Source organism: Rhododendron vialii, chromosome 8a (genome assembly GCF_030253575.1).
Source record: "Rhododendron vialii isolate Sample 1 chromosome 8a, ASM3025357v1".
In the NCBI taxonomy this organism is placed as follows: Eukaryota; Viridiplantae; Streptophyta; class Magnoliopsida; order Ericales; family Ericaceae; genus Rhododendron; species Rhododendron vialii.
In genome coordinates this window covers 33,846,006-33,862,256 of record NC_080564.1, presented here as the reverse complement: position 1 = coordinate 33,862,256, position 16,251 = coordinate 33,846,006, and the positions used below count along the sequence as shown (strand labels likewise).

Sequence of the window (16,251 nt, the reverse complement as noted above, 5' to 3'; positions counted from 1 at the left end):
GTCACACCTTTCCTCAGTTTGCCAATTTTTTGGTCATAAAAGAACCGGTATTGTGTCCACTTTCTCAAATAAATACTTAAAAAATAAAGACCTATTTTTAAACTTAAAAATAATGAGCTTACAAAATTAATTTTTTATTTTTTTTTACAAAATTTGATAAATCTCATCGACATTTATCAAACAAGATCTATATTATATATTTTTTGATTTTAATAAATTTATTATTTTAAAATTTTAAAATTACAAATAAATACTTATTTTTTAATTTTTAATAAGCGAAAGAGGAACACCCCTCAGAAAGAAACCATCAATTTGACGACGCTAGCCTCCAATAGTCTCCCAAATCCCGAAAACGCTCTTTATCCTCAACCAAAACCCAAACCCTTCTTCGCCGCCGGTTTTTCAACAGTTGCCGTACCAAACCATGACTGCAATTCCCAGCCACGGCCTCCGATGCTTCAACTCCCGCCCATGGCTCCAGACCCTCCGCCGAAGACCCTCTCCACGTTTCTTTTCCCCTCTCTCCGTTTCTCTCTCCTCTTCTTCTCCCGTCGAAGAAGATTCAGAAGAGGCTCCGTCGGACGCCACGAACCCTAACGATACTACCGTCGACAACGCCGACAAGGAGAAGAGGAAGAACGTGTCGTTTTTTCCGAAGAGAGGGCAAACGTTGGAGCTGGTCTGCGAGAGCCTAGCTTTCACAGGGAAGGGCTTGTGCAAGGTGTCCGACACCGGTTTCGTCGTCATGTGCGACCGTGCCCTCCCCGGCGAACGCTTCATCGGTCGCGTCACCCGAAAGAAGAAAAATTACGCCGAGGTTCGATGAATTCTTGTTTGTATGTTCATTCGCTGAGGATTGTACTGATAAATATGTTATCTGTTCTGTATTATAGGCTTTATAGCCAGGGGTGATAAACGAGCCGAACAAAACGAGCCAATCAGGTAGTTGTTCGAGCTTAGTTTGAAACCTTAACGAGCTTCATAACATGTGCAAGCTTAGCTTGTCTATGAGCCGCGCTGATCTAGAGCTTTAATTGAGCCGAATACGAGCCCGATGTGGTTTGAATTTTTTTATATATGATAAGCTGAATGAGCTGAGCTGTAGCTTGCTCATTTAAAAGCATAATGAGCTTCAAAGAAAATGTTAAATTGTGGTTTGTTCATGGAACAAACCGATCTGGAATGAGCTTTTAAGGAATGAACATTAGCTCGAACTCAAGTAGCTTGGTTCGTTTATCAGCCCCAATTATAGCTAGAAAATTGGAAGAAAGCTCCTGACTTTGTGCTTGTTTCTGCTATTTTCAAAATTGGAAGAAGCTGCATTACACTCAATGAAAGTGAAAATTTGTTTTTATTGGCTCTATGTAGAGTGTGGACTTCCAATATTGAATTAGGCCAATGGAGCTTCGAAGTTTCTCATATTTCTGGACGTTGATCTTTCGAAGTAATCACAGAAATGAATGGAGCCTGGGGACCAAACATGAGGAATTTCATCATATTGTTCGATCAGTAACCAGATTCAAGTTGGCTATGAGTATGAAGTGGTTATATTTCATTTTATGTAAATTTGAACTCCACAAAGCTATTAATTCCGTGATCATAATGATGAAAGGTTATGAATTCCAATTGTTTTGTCAAAACAATTTAAAACTTCGATAAACCCCCCTTCTAGTTGTATTTCTTTACTTCTTTGAGGTAAGGGATTTCATTTCAACCACTCATTAACAGAACTTGACTACCTGTTACAAGTCTATGGGGATTAATCCTGCGCTATTTTTGTGTGTGGCTTATCTGAGTTAAAACCTGGTAATGTTAAAAACATAAAAGACTGATCAGGAAATTGGTTAATTTCGTTCTGTACTTGCCTAGTTATATCCAGAAATAGGCCTTTTTAGATGTGGTGTTTGGTTGTGCCTATTATTTCTGGCTGTACCATGTCGATTTTCCCACCTGCACTTGTATTCTATAATTAACAGTCATGAACGAAGTTTGTAATGTGCGACTTGTCTCAATTTTAATACTATTTGAATTTGATTTCTCTTTAGAACAGGTAAGCAATATGGCGTTATTTGTATAAAGCATTTATGGTAACTTATGATCTTGGGTTAATGTGTGGCAAATACAGGTGATTAAAATAAAGACAATATCCCCTCATTGGGACTTTGTGGAAGCTCCATGTGAACATGCTTCAGACTGTGGAGGTTGTAAAACACAAAATTTGTCATACGAGGCACAAGTCAGAGCCAAAGAAGAACAAGTTCGAGACCTGGTCGTACACGTGGGGAGTTTCTCTGATAAAGACCTGGAATGTTTTGACATTATGAAGCCCATTATTCCCTGTGATACTCAATTTCATTATAGAAACAAGGCAAGTATAATATTTGTCTTTTTCAGCCATTTTTTGATGTTTTTAGGTTCTATTTGAAAATGTTAGTGAAAGTGTTTTGCTGTCTTCCACAGTTAACTAAGTCCTCATATTATACATTGGTACCTGTTTTAGTAGCAAACAAATTGTGTGAGTGAAAGCTTGAAGAGTAGAAGACATGCACTTAACTCATAAATTTGTTGCTATTGGATACTTATAATGAATTGTGTTCGATTTTAAGTTATTTAGTGTGATTAAATTGCCTAAGTCTGAACATAGGCAAATTACATCAAATTAAAAGGTTGACTGTCAATGGATTGTTCAGTGTTCATTGGTGAACAATCACCACCCATCTGTGTGGTGGAATGTACTATACAAAGTCTGTACTCAAATTAATGATGCAACACATGCAGATTCATTAGAAAGTGAAGTAATACCATTTTCAGAAGACAGAAAAAGAAGTGGAAAATTGATTAGGTTGTAAATATGAGGGTTATGTTTCATTTTCTGCAGAGGCATTCAAAATTTTCATCAAGACTGCTTATTACCTAGTTCAGTAGGAGAAGATGAAAGATGACCAGTGTTAGTTTCGTCAACCGGCAACACCCGGATTCCCGGAATATAAAAACTACCGTCTGCCTGCGTCTTCAGTAATGAGTTTAATTATCATTTTTGGAAGAGTGACCTTTATTAGTGCCCATGAAGTGATTAGATACTAAGATTGTTGTACCTCTTGATATTCTTTGCTCTACAGATGGAATTCTCATTTGGTACTAAGACATGGCTACCTGGAGGTCCGTTACAAGACAAACAAAGTGATGCCGCTGGCTATGTGTTAGGACTGCACGTTCCTGGATTTTTTGATAAGTTTCTTAATATAAACAAATGCTTATTACAAAGCGAGCCTGCCAATAAGGTGTGTGATTCATTATGCATATCACTAAAACAGTGATTGATTTCTTCATATCAAGTTTTTGTTACAATCCATGAACTGTTTAATGTGCAAAAAAATAAAAATTTTCAGTGCATTGTTGAACCTAGAGGGTTCGCTACTTCGCTTGAACCCTTTGGGATAGTAGTGTAGCTGTCCCTGCTTTCCTGTCTCTTTGATATACGTTTCTGACTTATAGGTTCTTAAAGCCATTCAAGAGTGTTGGAGAGATCCAAACTTAGGCCTTTATCCGTACGATGTTCATTCTCATGCTGGATTTCTCAAGCATCTAATGCTGAGATCAGGCAGGTACACTGAGTTGTATATCAATTATCCTATGATCATAACAGGCTACACAGACAGGGTATGGTTTGCAGCTTCTTACTTGCATCCAGAAGACCCTTGGTTGCAATAGTACAAGCATGGGCCCTCGTTTGCAAAAGAAAAATGTTGATATCTTTGTTACCCAATTTTTGGAGAGAGTTGTTAGAAAATGAATAAAGAAAACAAAGTGGTGCAAACATGTGTCTACATATATGGGTTTTCCACTTTATTTTGTTGGTTAAAATATGTTGAAAATATAGGTGGATGCATGTGCATTTTCTGGATGTTGTCTGGAGAAGAATTCTTGGACATTTGACCAATAAGAAGAAAACTTTGTCCTTCAAATCAAAAAAAATATCATATATATCACCAGAAACTAATGCAGTGACTAAAATTTATTTTACAGGGATGTCAATACTGGTCTTCCCGAGCTTATGGTTAATTTTGTGACTTCATCCTACAAACCAGAGCTTCTGAAGCCCCTTGTTGAGAAAATTTCACCCATTCTTGAAGTGGTTTGTCTGACTAAATCTCTGTTATCTATTAAACCTGAATGGAGTTATGTGTTTTGCCCCTGTTAATTGCGTGTTTAAAACCAGTTCATTTTGCAAGCTATGAAGCGCACAGGTTATTCTGTTAGGTTTTGTAGTAAAAAGAATGTCCCTCATAAGATGAATGAATCAGAACAATGGACTTTCAATGTCTATTGGGCCTTTCTGTGGATTTTCTATCAGAACATGTTGCTACATGATGCCCTCATCTCATCTGATTCCCCCCTTTGTTCCCGTTGTGTGATCCACTGATCCTGATGTGAGGAGAAATGGAGCTCACGACAGTCCCATTTTGATTATCTCTGACTTCTATTTGTAGGTCTCATTATAGGCAAACTATCCATGGTGGAATCTGGTTAATCAAACATTGGTAGCCGTCAAAACAAGTTGGATTTTGTCTGAGAAGTCCATTTCAATTTTGGCAGTTCCATTTCTCTCGAGAAAAAAATGATTAGAGCAGAGACACTTTCTGATGTCCAATATCTGATTAACCTGGATGATATACAGATCTTAAGACTCCTATATGTCTTGCTATCTGGACGAGTTGAAAATGTAACTAAAACAAAACCATTTCGATGGCTATGCCCATAAAGCTATATCGTGACTTTTGGTTTGTCAGGCAGCACCTATAGAGCAGTCTCAAAAGGGAGAAATTCGGGAAGTGGAAGAAAGAGATAATGGTTGGAAAATGGAGAAAACCCTTTAAGGTTATTGCTTGCCACTTCCCGTCAAGAATGACCTCAAGAGCGAAAGTGGAAACTAGATTCTGGCCTAAAATAGTAATTTATGAGTTAGTGAAATTCATTGGAACCTTGGTGGTGAATTTTAAAAGCAAAATGTTTTTAGCATCGTAATAAGATACTATAGTAAAGTTCTAGTCTTAGTATTAAACTGAAAAGTGCTAGTTCTTTTTCCAAAATTTATGACAATAACTTAATATTTAATGCCATACGGATGGAAAATCTATATAGTTCTCTTAGGAAAAGATGTTGCTCTTTGGTGAATCATTTCCCTCGACAGTTGGTGTCTCTTGTCTTACCATCATTTGTTTTCTAACATATATTCTTTTTCGTGCTGGCAAATAGGTGAGCATTGTAAACAATGTAAATTCTTCCGTTGGTAACACATCTGTTGGCGAGGATGAGTACATTTTACATGGAAAATCTACCATCACAGAGACCCTAAGAGGGCTTGCATTTGAAATTTCAGCGAACTCTTTCTTTCAGACAAATACACGACAGGTATCCCAGGAGTCAATGTATGGTTGTTCACAAGAAAGTGTTGAGTTTCAGCTTCCTGTCTTCCTTGGCAAAGGTAGTATTTAAGATTATAAATGATTTTGCCAACTTCCAGGCAGAGGTTCTTTATGGACTCATTGAAGAGTATGCTGATCTCAAAGGAGATGGCTCGGACATTGTCCTTGACCTTTTTTGTGGAACAGGCACCATTGGCCTGACACTTGCCAGAAAGTAAATTTCATGTTTTTTCAGTTTGAAAAATGATAAATTCCATAAATCTTCCATTCAGTGCTGCCTCTTTTGTTAGGGCCCGACATGTTTATGGCTATGAAGTGGTTCCTCAGGCTATATCGGATGCTCGTCGGAATGCCAAGTTGAATGAAATCCGCAATGCCACATTTGTCCAAGGAGACCTTAATAAAATTGACGTGAACTTTGGAAAAGATTTTCCAAAACCTGACATTATCATATCAGGTGATGTTTACCTATCTTCATCTCAGTCGTGCATAAGGTTAAACTGTGTTCACCATCTTGTAATCGAAATAGCAAAAAGCAGAATATAATCACCACCCCTCTCCTCTTGAATTTACTATGATGCTGCATGTTTTCCTTTATTGGCAGAAGTGTTTTTTGTATGCTACACCCATAAAACGGCATCAAACAGGGAAAAGGTTTCATTTTTTGATCTTGACCAAGTCTTGTGAAAATTTAGCACCAGGTGCTTGAGACATTTTCTGACATGAATACGTGATGAATAATGCAGATCCAAATCGTCCGGGTATGCATATGAAGTTGATTAAATACTTAATCAAGCTTCAATCCCCACGGATCATTTATGTGTCGTGTAATCCTGCGACATGTGCACGTGACCTCGATTACCTCTGTCACGGTTCGGTACGTTCTAGATAGTTTGCCTTTTCAGCAGTGGGCCTTACTCTGTAATGTCATCTGAAATAATGGAAAACTTTGCAGGTAGAGCATAATATAAAGGGATGTTACAAACTAAAACGCCTACGGCCGGTGGACATGTTCCCTAATACACCTCACATCGAGTGTGTTTGCCTCTTGGAGCTTCAATGATCCCTGGTTTAATTCCTGCTTTCATATACAAGGTCTAAATTCTTTCCCTTTGGCTTTGTTACAGGATATGGCCCTGTTTGCTGTTGCTTCAGAATCAGATTTCCAGAACACTTTTTAGAAGAATTTGTTTGCTTGTTTGTTTTTTTGAAACCTGTGTTTAAGGGGTTTTTTGTTTAAAAAAAAAAAACAATCCATTTTTACCAAACTAGGTGGATTGGGAATACCCATATTTAGTCCTTCGGAAAACCATTTTCGCTTATCAATTAATGTAAAATGATAATGATAGGGTTTATATTTCCTGTACTACTATCTTTCTGACAGCGCTTTCCTTCGAATCATTTCTCAGCTCATCAGTTAAAGACCACATTCCAAAGACATCGTCAGATGGCAACTTCTGCATAGGGGATACTTCAACCAAGGTTTTCCCGTTATGGGTAAGTATCCCAATGCAAAGTTTTCCCTTGTGAGTATTGTTCAGCAAGGGATCTGGTAATGATTGCAAATGCGAAGTTTACTGTTATGTAGAGTGTTGTCGAGCAAGGGATCTGGTGATGCTGCAATCGACCTTTGTGCCTGCTTTAAGCACAAAAATAAAATTTCCTTCAAAGGCCACTCTCCTCAAATGCTTCTGTTCGGAAGTTAAGTAGTTTACTGTGAGATTATTATGAAGAGTTTAGACGAGGGCACTTGGTGTTTCAATAGAGGTGCAAGAAGTGGACAATGGAACTCAATTAAAGGCGACAATGGCGTTCTACTAGTAGGACTAGGGTAGATTCCACCACGTGGCAAGTAGTTTCTTTTTGTCATTTGGGAAGTTGATGTCCTATTGTATAAGTATCCTTGAATATTTTGATCTGTAACAATCCATATTTACCGGTGTCACTTTCCGCGGCCTTGAGAATATTAAGAACTTAATTGTTTTTCTAGGGGGTGAGATAAATTCGCGGTCTGACAAGAACTCAAGGTAATTTGATTCATGCCTTCCCTGTGTATTGCAGCAAGTGATACATTGTTTCTTCCATTGGGCCATTAGCTTGGAACAGTTTAATTAGTGGCTTTGAACGAGCTTTTGACATGCGACGAGAAGATTGTGGTAAACACTTTACATCGACTCGCAGACCAGAACCAGGAACCGATAGCTTGTAGCAAGTATTCTCCTGGAAAAACAAGAACTACCATCATGAAAACCATTTCTGCTTTGATCTACTATAGAAGAGGGCATTTTTTTGCGTTCTGCCTCTCTTTCCAGGAAAGCATTTGAATTGCCTAGGACGTAATAAGCTAGCTCAGCTAAAAGCGTAGTTGGTTGTTCAAGCTCAGCATAAAAATTTAACGAGTCTGGAAAATGTATTTGAGTCTTTGTTAATCGCAAGTTACACTTTAATCGAGTCAATGGTGAATTGAGCTCAAGTAGCTTGATTGCATAGATTAAGACGTGCTAAGAAAATGAATGAGTTAAAAAACCTATTCGAATTTGTTTCTTTTTGGTGCATCGGAAAATTTTAAATTTTGTTTCACATATGGAATGCCTTTGAATTAAATTAAATTTAAAGACAGTCTTACACCTTTAATTTTTTGAGAGTGACTTACGTCCAGATGTTTTCCGCCTCCGTCATTTGTGGGCTCTTTTCGCCACCGTCATTTGTGGGCTCTTTTGTGTGTTTATTGAGGTAATGTAAACTGTTCATCTGGTAGAGCTCACAAAATAATGTGTTCATGCAAAAAAATCAGCTTTATCGGTCATTCATAAGTATATCAAAAAATTAAATTATAATTTTGATTTATAAAACGGATGACCTGGATTCTGTCAATTTAAAATGTGCATGACCATCCATTTTATAAACCAAAATTTAATTTTAATATATCTATGAATGTCCGATAAAGTTGATTTTTTGCGTGAATACACTATTCTGCGAGCTCTACAAGACGAACGGTTCAGATTACCGCAATGAACTCACGATGGGGCCACAATAGGAGGCGGGTTTCCCTGTGGTTTCCACCTCCTCCGGAAATGATTATTCTCTCTTAAATTTTCGTCGTAATCTTACGTCATCTCGTGCCAGTTTTTCCCCTATTGGTGAAGCAGGTGGATCAATATACGGGGCCGAGCTTAACCCGCAAAACAAATCTTCTCAGTATATATAGCCAAGACCCAAAAGGCTCTGTTCATTGCGCAAGAGAGAAAGAAAACGCGGTAAAAGCACAGAAAAACGAGGGGAATGGCCTGATAGGAACATCAACTCGCTGTAAGTTCTGAAACTTGGAAGATGGAATTAATATATATTTTTCTACATTTGTTTTTTGATTATAAAAGGAAAGAAGAAAGCCTAATTCTCAGATAAATTAACTGATCTGAATTGTAGGAGTTGGTTTGATCGCATGGCGTCCGTCAATACTCCTCATCAGACGTACATTCCTCTCCCTTCGGAATCGGGTAAACGTCTTTTTCTGTCTTTGTCCTTCGGTTTGATTTGCTATGTGGGATTGTTTGTGAATTACTCGTTTTTGCAGTTTGCATGATCACTTGTATCCGAAATTGGGGGTTTCTTTAATTTTGTGTGTTCTCATTTTGGGTTTTGTGGTTTCGGGGTTTAACTGCTTCCGAATATTGGTTTGTCCGCAGATATTTTTTTTGGGAGGGGGGTTGCAATCAACAAGCGAACTTGTGGAGAATAATCGATAATTAAGAACAAAAAACCAGAACACAAGGCACATGGATTTGTACGTGGTTTCCCAGCTGTGTAGTTGATCCACGGCTCACTCTAGTTTCCATTGTATATCGAATGAAGAGAGTACTAGTGACATCTGTATAGACTGTATTTATAACCTAGGGTTTACACCAATTTCCGTAATACCCCTGTCTAGGTCGAATCCCGAATAGTCAACAAAGCGCGACCCAAATCAAATCAGGCCTCACAAGCCTAATAGTTTCTTCTCTTTTCATGATGATAATGCCATTTGCAGTTCACTTTGCGATCAGCTTTGGTTTCTCAATTGCATGCTTTTAAAGGGGAATGTGCATGTGGCAGTTCTTGCTTCTTGCCCTCCTCTTCTGTGAAAGGGGAGCAGAATTAGTTTTTTGTTTTTTTGTTTCATCAATTTGCTCTAGTCTTCCTTAAAGCTTAATTGGAGAATGATAATTATGGTACTCTTTGTTGCAGAACTTCATTCCTTTGTGTGTTTGTTAAATAATATGTCCATTGCCTTTGATAAGTATCTTTTATGGATTCTTAGAATAATGAGGAAGTGTTATGTTCCGGACCTTCGTTCACTAATGGTTTGCTCTGCTCGATCTTCTGACCAAAATTTATGGGAATTGAAAATGAAAAAGAGGAGTAACTAGTAAGTGGTATCCTTTGTTTGCTTATTTTTATCCTCAATCTCTTGCCCTTGAGTGCCATTTTCAGTATTGAATTTCATTTCAAGGATGGAATAAATCCTTTAGATTTTTTTATTTTGTTGTTCTTGTGAAGTTATAGTGATTGCACCTAATGAGTAATTGAAGATTATGGTGGAGTAAGAAAACTGACCATCCCTAGGCTGCCCCTGAAATATTTGTGGTAGTCAATGCACGTTCGGAAGGGGGAAAGACAAAGGGCAAAGTTCTGTTATTTTAGTTTTGGCCTTGGCCTTTTTCCTGCCCACACTTTTACTGGCACACTTATAGAGATGTCAGATGAGGGTATGATTCGTCCTGTTTTGCTTCTTACTCTAGTGTGTATACTGTAAAGAAAACTAACCCATGCATGAAATAGAATATGTAATGAGATCGCTGTATTATAGCATGTGCGGATTATTGCTGTTGAAGACAATTAAATATTAGTTCCCCCAGTTGGGCCATAAAGTTTTGTTGTTGAAGATTTGTAATTTTGCTAGCTCTTTGTTTTTGAAATTTTCTGTTTAAGCTGCTGCGGTAGTTTTATCTCTTTACTTGTCATATGTGTTCTGCAGGTGGAAAGCACCGAGATGATGAAGCGGTTCTATCACTGGTACCAATTCATATAGTCACCCATGCGTCTCAACTTCCAACCGAGTTTCTCTATCCCTCTCCTGAAAGGCAACTGGTACTTGGATTTGATTGCGAGGGTGAAGACCTCTGTCGATATGGATGCCTTTGCATTATGCAGGTGTCATGTCTTCTATTGTACCTTTTAGAACTGACTTCTAGTTTATATGTGGACTACTATCTGTTTGTATAACATGAAGAGTTTTGATTTACTTTCAGTTCATTGATATACTTTAAGAGCAAATTCTCAGTGCCTTCATCAAATCTCAATTTCAGAGTTATGCAATAACTGGTAACACAAAGTCTGTGTATTGCGTACGCGCCATACGGTCCTACTGAATACATGTTTATAAAGGACCCTCTTAATCTCTGAGGGATTTTCAACTTCCAAAGAGAGTTCTGGTTCTCTTGACTTACCTCAACCTTGGTTAGAACGTTGGATGAGGTAGGAGGGTGGATATTAGATAGTGATAATGATAACATACCTGCCTGTACTGTCCATTGGACAGGAAAGCGGACCGGCAATTTGAGCGGGAAATCTTGAAATATTATAATCTTGGGTCTGCATATTCTTATGATTCAGCTAGCACCTTAAGTAATCATAAGTCATGACTATAATTTCATAGGTTTACACCCTTTATTTATGGCAGCTTGCTTTTCCAGACGCTATATACTTGGTTGATGCTATTCAAGGCGGGGAAATGTTAATGAAAGCCTGTAAACCTGCTCTTGAGTCTAGCTACATCACAAAAGTTATCCACGACTGCAAACGAGACAGTGAGGTCTTAAAATCAATTTGAGCATATGATCACATAATGAATTTCATTTTTAACACGTTGTGACTGCTCCCGTATATTATTCTTGTTGTAGGCTTTGTATTTTCAATTCGGAATCAAGTTGCACAATGTTGTTGATACCCAAGTAAGTTTCCAGGTTCATTTTTCTAAAAAACTTTTAAATGTTTGTGTTCTGTTTTTTTCCCCCTGCAATGTATCCCATGTACACTTTGTAATATGATTACTTCCACTGTTTTAGGCTTTTAGCCTACCATCATTAAACCCATACCAGGCTTACTGGCTGAACCTCCTGCCATTGTGTTGGACTACTTGGTATCATCCAGGTATCATGGCACTAAAATGAGTGGAACCGTGGGGAACCTATTATCTGTTTTCCTCGCGGTATTGGTGTATTAAATTTGGACCAGTGCCCACAATTTGCAAATGTATTTTGTCGTAAGAGTTCAGGGGATTCCCACTAAACCCATGGTGCAGCTGCCCCTGCATGGACCTCAATCTGAACTGGTTGCATGTGTGCTTTCCTTATTCTAAATTGCCCCTCTTGGAGTGACAAATGATATTTTACTCGAGAGGGACCTTCTATCAAAAGTCATTGCTGATATCTACTTGTACATTTGCACAGGTAGCATATTATCTTATAGAGGAACAGCAGGGGCGGAAACGGTCGCCAGATGACTACATTTCTTTTGTAAGCCTCGTTGCAGATCCGCGCTATTGTGGTACGACATCTTTGCTGCAGTCATTTGGGATTTTTCCCACATGAATGGTTATTATCATCTTCAACACTGAATGTTTAGGCAATAATTCTTTGTTTTAGCCTGGGTTATGCTCGTGTATGGGGGTGTTGTGTTTCTGTGGGGATGCTTCTGTGTTCTCTGGTGTTTTGGTACTGGTTTTTGTTTAGTTCTGTTACTTTAGGGCTTATAGTGGTGGAAGGTTAGGTTGTGTTCTTGGTAGCCTGATTGTTCAGTTTGTTCGGTAACTCTTCTGCTTATAGCTTATGTGCTAAAAATTGCATAAAGTGGAAGAAAGCTGATTATCCAGAAACAAGGGAAGTGATGCTTTTGGCTTCCGCTTGCAGATTATCGAATTTCGTGCAAGCTGCAACAAATAGGCCCTTAGTCTAGAGGCCTCTAAACAGATTACACCTACATCCGATTGGTTTGGATTGAATATCTTCGTAGAAAAATCCAACCAAATCACGCTCTTGTCATGCTCATACTTTAGAGTCTCGCAGGGAATAGGGATCAGAAGTGACTTAGTCTAGTTTCCATTGAAATACCGAGAATGAGTCATGAGATCATTTAAATTTCCTTTGATAGTTCTATTAGTTGTGTGTGACTGTACCTTAATGTACTGGGTTGAGGAAGTAGCCGCTGAAACAAGATAAAATTAGCATATCTAGAATACTTGTTTTATGCTTTCTCTCATTTTAACTCTTAGTTCATGAATGTTGCAGGTATATCATATGTTGAGAAGAAAGAGGTCCGCACCCTTCTAAGAGAGGTGAGTGGCTGTATATGTTTCTAGTTTAGGAGTACTGGTGTTATTGTGTTCCAGTTATGCGTCTTGGAATGAATGCTTTAACTAGGACTTCTCTAAGAAGTCCCAAGTGCGAATCTCAAATGTTGATATCCAGTTCTCCCTCCCCAGGGTTTAGTGAGATCTGTTAAAGCATCCAACTCAAAACAAATTGTCTATGAGTGAAAAGAGGCTGCCCAGGCTCATATCCTAGTTTTTGGAGGCTATAAGTAACCAATGTGGGACAAGCTCTAACAATCACCCGCACGTGTGACCCACGCGTGGAGAGATAAATAAAGGATCCATAACATAGGTATCATAATGAACACTGAAACAAGGTGCGCTTATGGCACAAACAACTGGGTGATCAATTAAGAGAGTCTTGTCCAAAAGCCTCTGAAAGCCTAGCTTTGATACCATGTTAAATTATCCAACTCAAAACCAATGGCTGAGTTGGGAGGCCGTCTAGGCTCATATACTATTCAATGCGGGACAAGCTCTAATAGGATCCATGTCACTCTGTAGGTTCAGAACTAACCTCATCAGGTGGCCACACTAACTGTGTTACTGAGTCTAGAATGTCTTTATATCGTTAACTTGTGCTGATTCTAGCCTGCTATGAATCATGTATGTGATAGTTCCTTCCTTACAGTAGGTTTGCTAGACGGAGAAACCATCGTGATATCTCTCTTGTGTCTTTGAAGTGGTTGTTTGACTGTCATCTTTATAGCTTTGTTCCTGGGATTGATTAACCTCAGTTTTGTCTGGGAATTCAAAAAGTCTACTCAACCTTAGGATTCACAATTAAAACAAATGTGATGCTCTTTATTTTTTCAGTGTTAGGATATTCTTGTGAAGCCTTGAATGTCTAAAATCTTTATGCTCTTGATATCTTCCATTCATGATGGTCATCTTCATTCGATGTGTTCACAATATCCCGGACCTGCTTTTGTAGGCTTCAAAAGTAGTTTACTTGCTATGAGTGTTCCAGTGGTAGTCACTGTAGATTTATAGGCCTAGGCTCCTAGCATCTATGGGGTTCTCTATGTTTACACATGGCTCTCCTGGTTCGGTCACACAATGCATGGATTTCCTTGATCTTTTCCAAGAGCCCTTCTTCCTCATCATGCTATGTTAAGAAAAGTAATTACAAAAATGAAGAGTATATACTTCTATATTTTGCAACATGTGCCGTTCTTCTCTTGGGGAACCATTGTCACCTAAGGAAATGTGCTCCTGTGCTTAGTGTAAGCTGACTCCCTACATGACTGTAATCTTTCATCTCCCACCGAAATCTCAAGTGGTCGGTCCTTGGATTGAGTCCTTCTCTTGAAGTCATACCCTCCCAGTATGTGGGAGTCTTCTGCCAATTGACAGAAATGCCGAAATATCTCTCTCTCTCTCTCTCTCTCTCTCTCTCCTGCTTGTTCTTTTTTCCTTTCCTTATACCAGATACAAGGTGATAAAGCGATGTGTAACATTGACGAGTTAAACGCCCTAATAAGCCATAATTTTGTCAGACATGATTTTCTTCCGGTCCTTAATTTTCTCTGGTTTTGTTACTAAAGATGAGTTCACACTCCTGTGCTGCTTCCATTCGACAAAAATATTCCTTGTTGGGGAGTGTATTTTCTTTCCTTGCAGCTAGCGCTTAGTTCTTGCTTGTACCTCTTTCCAGGATCCAAAGTTTTGGACATACAGACCCTTTTCTGAACTGATGGTCCGGGCTGCAGCAGATGATGTCCGCTTTCTCCCTTATATATACCACAGGATGATGGAGAAACTGAATGAAAGATCCTTGTGGCAACTGGCTGTTCGAGGTGCACTTTATTGTCAATGTTTCTGCATCACTGAAAATGAATATGCTGATTGGCCATCCATTCCCAGAATTCCAGGTGTTCTAATCTCTTCTCAACAACAATGCAATGCAAAAAGATACTAATGCACACGCACACATAAACATTTTGTATGTAGTTTGGTTGTGAGCCACAAATTTGTTGATGAATTTCTCGATAAGTTGGAGCAATATTAGTCTAGTCATATGCTTAGATTTTATCTTTCCTGCTAGATAACCTTGCTGTAGAAGGGAATGCACCGGAACAGGAGATCCTGTCAGTGCTTGATGTCCCTCCTGGAAAAATGGGATGTATCATTGGTAAGAAAGGAGCTTCTATCTTGTCAATCAAAGAATCTTGCGGGTAATCTCTCTCTCTCTCTCTCTCTCTCTTTCTCTCTCTCTCTCTCTCTCTCTCCGGGTCATGAGACTCATGACTTGAAATGCATTCTGCAGTGCTGAGATTCTAATTGGAGGAGCAAAGGGACCGCCTGATAAGGTTAGTTTATGGACGTGGCACTCATCTTTTATATGCCCCCCATAAAAGCGGATTCTAATGGATTTGCTGATTCATCGCTTGTATGCTCGTGGAATCTCGCTGACTGTCTGACATCTCTTTCCCTTCACCTTCATCTCACTCATCTTAACGGATATTCACCCCATGTGTACAATGTTTGCACTCTTGGATAGTTTTTCAATACTTTAGTGGAATGAATAAAACACATTTGTCCGTTTGAGGATGTTTTGTGAAATGCCAATACCAAATGCTGCTTCTCATGATCAAAAAAAAAAAAAATGCTGCTTCTGTATATAGTCATACTGATACCGACCCTTTTATTTTCACATAGGTCTTCATTGTTGGACCTGTGAGGCAGGTGAGGAAAGCAGAAGCTATTCTGAGAGGGAGAATGCTAGGATACTGAGTATCTGACCCTTTTTAGCTGAATACTTGATGACAGATCCAAGAGTATGACTTCTGTTTTTTCCCTTTGCTTTATACTACAAACATGTGCGTGCTTCTTTGGACAAACTTGAGGGTCCTCTTAATCTCATCCTGCTGTAAAAAGGTGTTAAACAGAGTCAATGGAAACCTTTCCATTCGTGTTGAACTGAATCTCCGCATTATCGGTCAATAATACAAGTGTGCATCTCCACGGGTGCTCCCAAACATTGAGAACCCGCTACACCCAATGCGGGTCACACTTTGTTTCACTCGTACTAACAAAAGTGTGTCATCATGTCCTACCCACTAAATTTGTCGCTACATGATTTGCCGGTAGCACTCTGTATAATGCCAAATGGTACTCGGGAATTATTGACAACTCATTCGGGTTTGCAATTACTGCTCTCGGAGTAGCCCCAGTTCTAGAGAATGTTGGAAAGTGACTGTTCATCTTGATTGGTGATAACTGGCCTCCACATACAGCCCACAATGGGTCTCACTGTGATGGTTGATGGTAGAGAGAGAAGGCCATTGAACCCGACAAATCTGCAGTTCGTGCGTGCCCGGAAACCTCGCCACCACTGGCTAAAACTCCCCATCTCCGCTGTCCGACAAATGGGTGGATTTTTTGGCTCATTGTTATTGGATTGGGATTGAATGG

The 16,251-nt window shown here is 39.0% G+C and overlaps 2 protein-coding genes across 6 annotated transcripts; both read left to right on the top strand.

The window, feature by feature from the left end:
* Window positions 1–311: 311 nt before the first annotated feature.
* Window positions 312–7,413, top strand: LOC131299243 (uncharacterized). 4 transcript variants are annotated; one of them, XR_009190669.1, is made up of 12 exons: window positions 312–817; window positions 2,126–2,368; window positions 3,120–3,281; window positions 3,496–3,605; window positions 4,027–4,135; window positions 5,257–5,412; window positions 5,525–5,640; window positions 5,717–5,883; window positions 6,173–6,303; window positions 6,382–6,521; window positions 6,836–6,923; window positions 7,015–7,413. XR_009190669.1 is itself a non-coding variant. In XM_058324881.1 (11 exons), the coding sequence occupies exons 1-10, from the start codon at window positions 425–427 to the stop codon at window positions 6,487–6,489; spliced, it is 1,695 nt and encodes a 564-aa protein (XP_058180864.1). In that variant the 5' UTR covers window positions 312–424; the 3' UTR covers window positions 6,490–6,521; window positions 6,836–7,413. The 4 variants fall into 4 exon arrangements, 2 of the variants coding, with proteins under 2 accessions (XP_058180864.1, XP_058180865.1); XR_009190667.1 differs by having other exon boundaries at window positions 6,811–6,923; XM_058324881.1 differs by having other exon boundaries at window positions 6,836–7,413.
* A 1,138-nt stretch (window positions 7,414–8,551) lies between these two features.
* LOC131299256 (uncharacterized) lies at window positions 8,552–15,761 on the top strand. Of its 2 annotated transcripts, none has more exons than XM_058324898.1 (11): window positions 8,552–8,735; window positions 8,853–8,923; window positions 10,441–10,616; window positions 11,146–11,277; window positions 11,366–11,416; window positions 11,915–12,011; window positions 12,752–12,798; window positions 14,492–14,708; window positions 14,882–15,011; window positions 15,104–15,146; window positions 15,496–15,761. In XM_058324898.1, the coding sequence occupies exons 2-11, from the start codon at window positions 8,869–8,871 to the stop codon at window positions 15,568–15,570; spliced, it is 1,023 nt and encodes a 340-aa protein (XP_058180881.1). In that variant the 5' UTR covers window positions 8,552–8,735; window positions 8,853–8,868; the 3' UTR covers window positions 15,571–15,761. The 2 variants fall into 2 exon arrangements, with proteins under 2 accessions (XP_058180881.1, XP_058180882.1); XM_058324899.1 differs by having other exon boundaries at window positions 8,646–8,739; window positions 8,856–8,923.
* The last annotated feature ends 490 nt before the right edge of the window (window positions 15,762–16,251 follow it).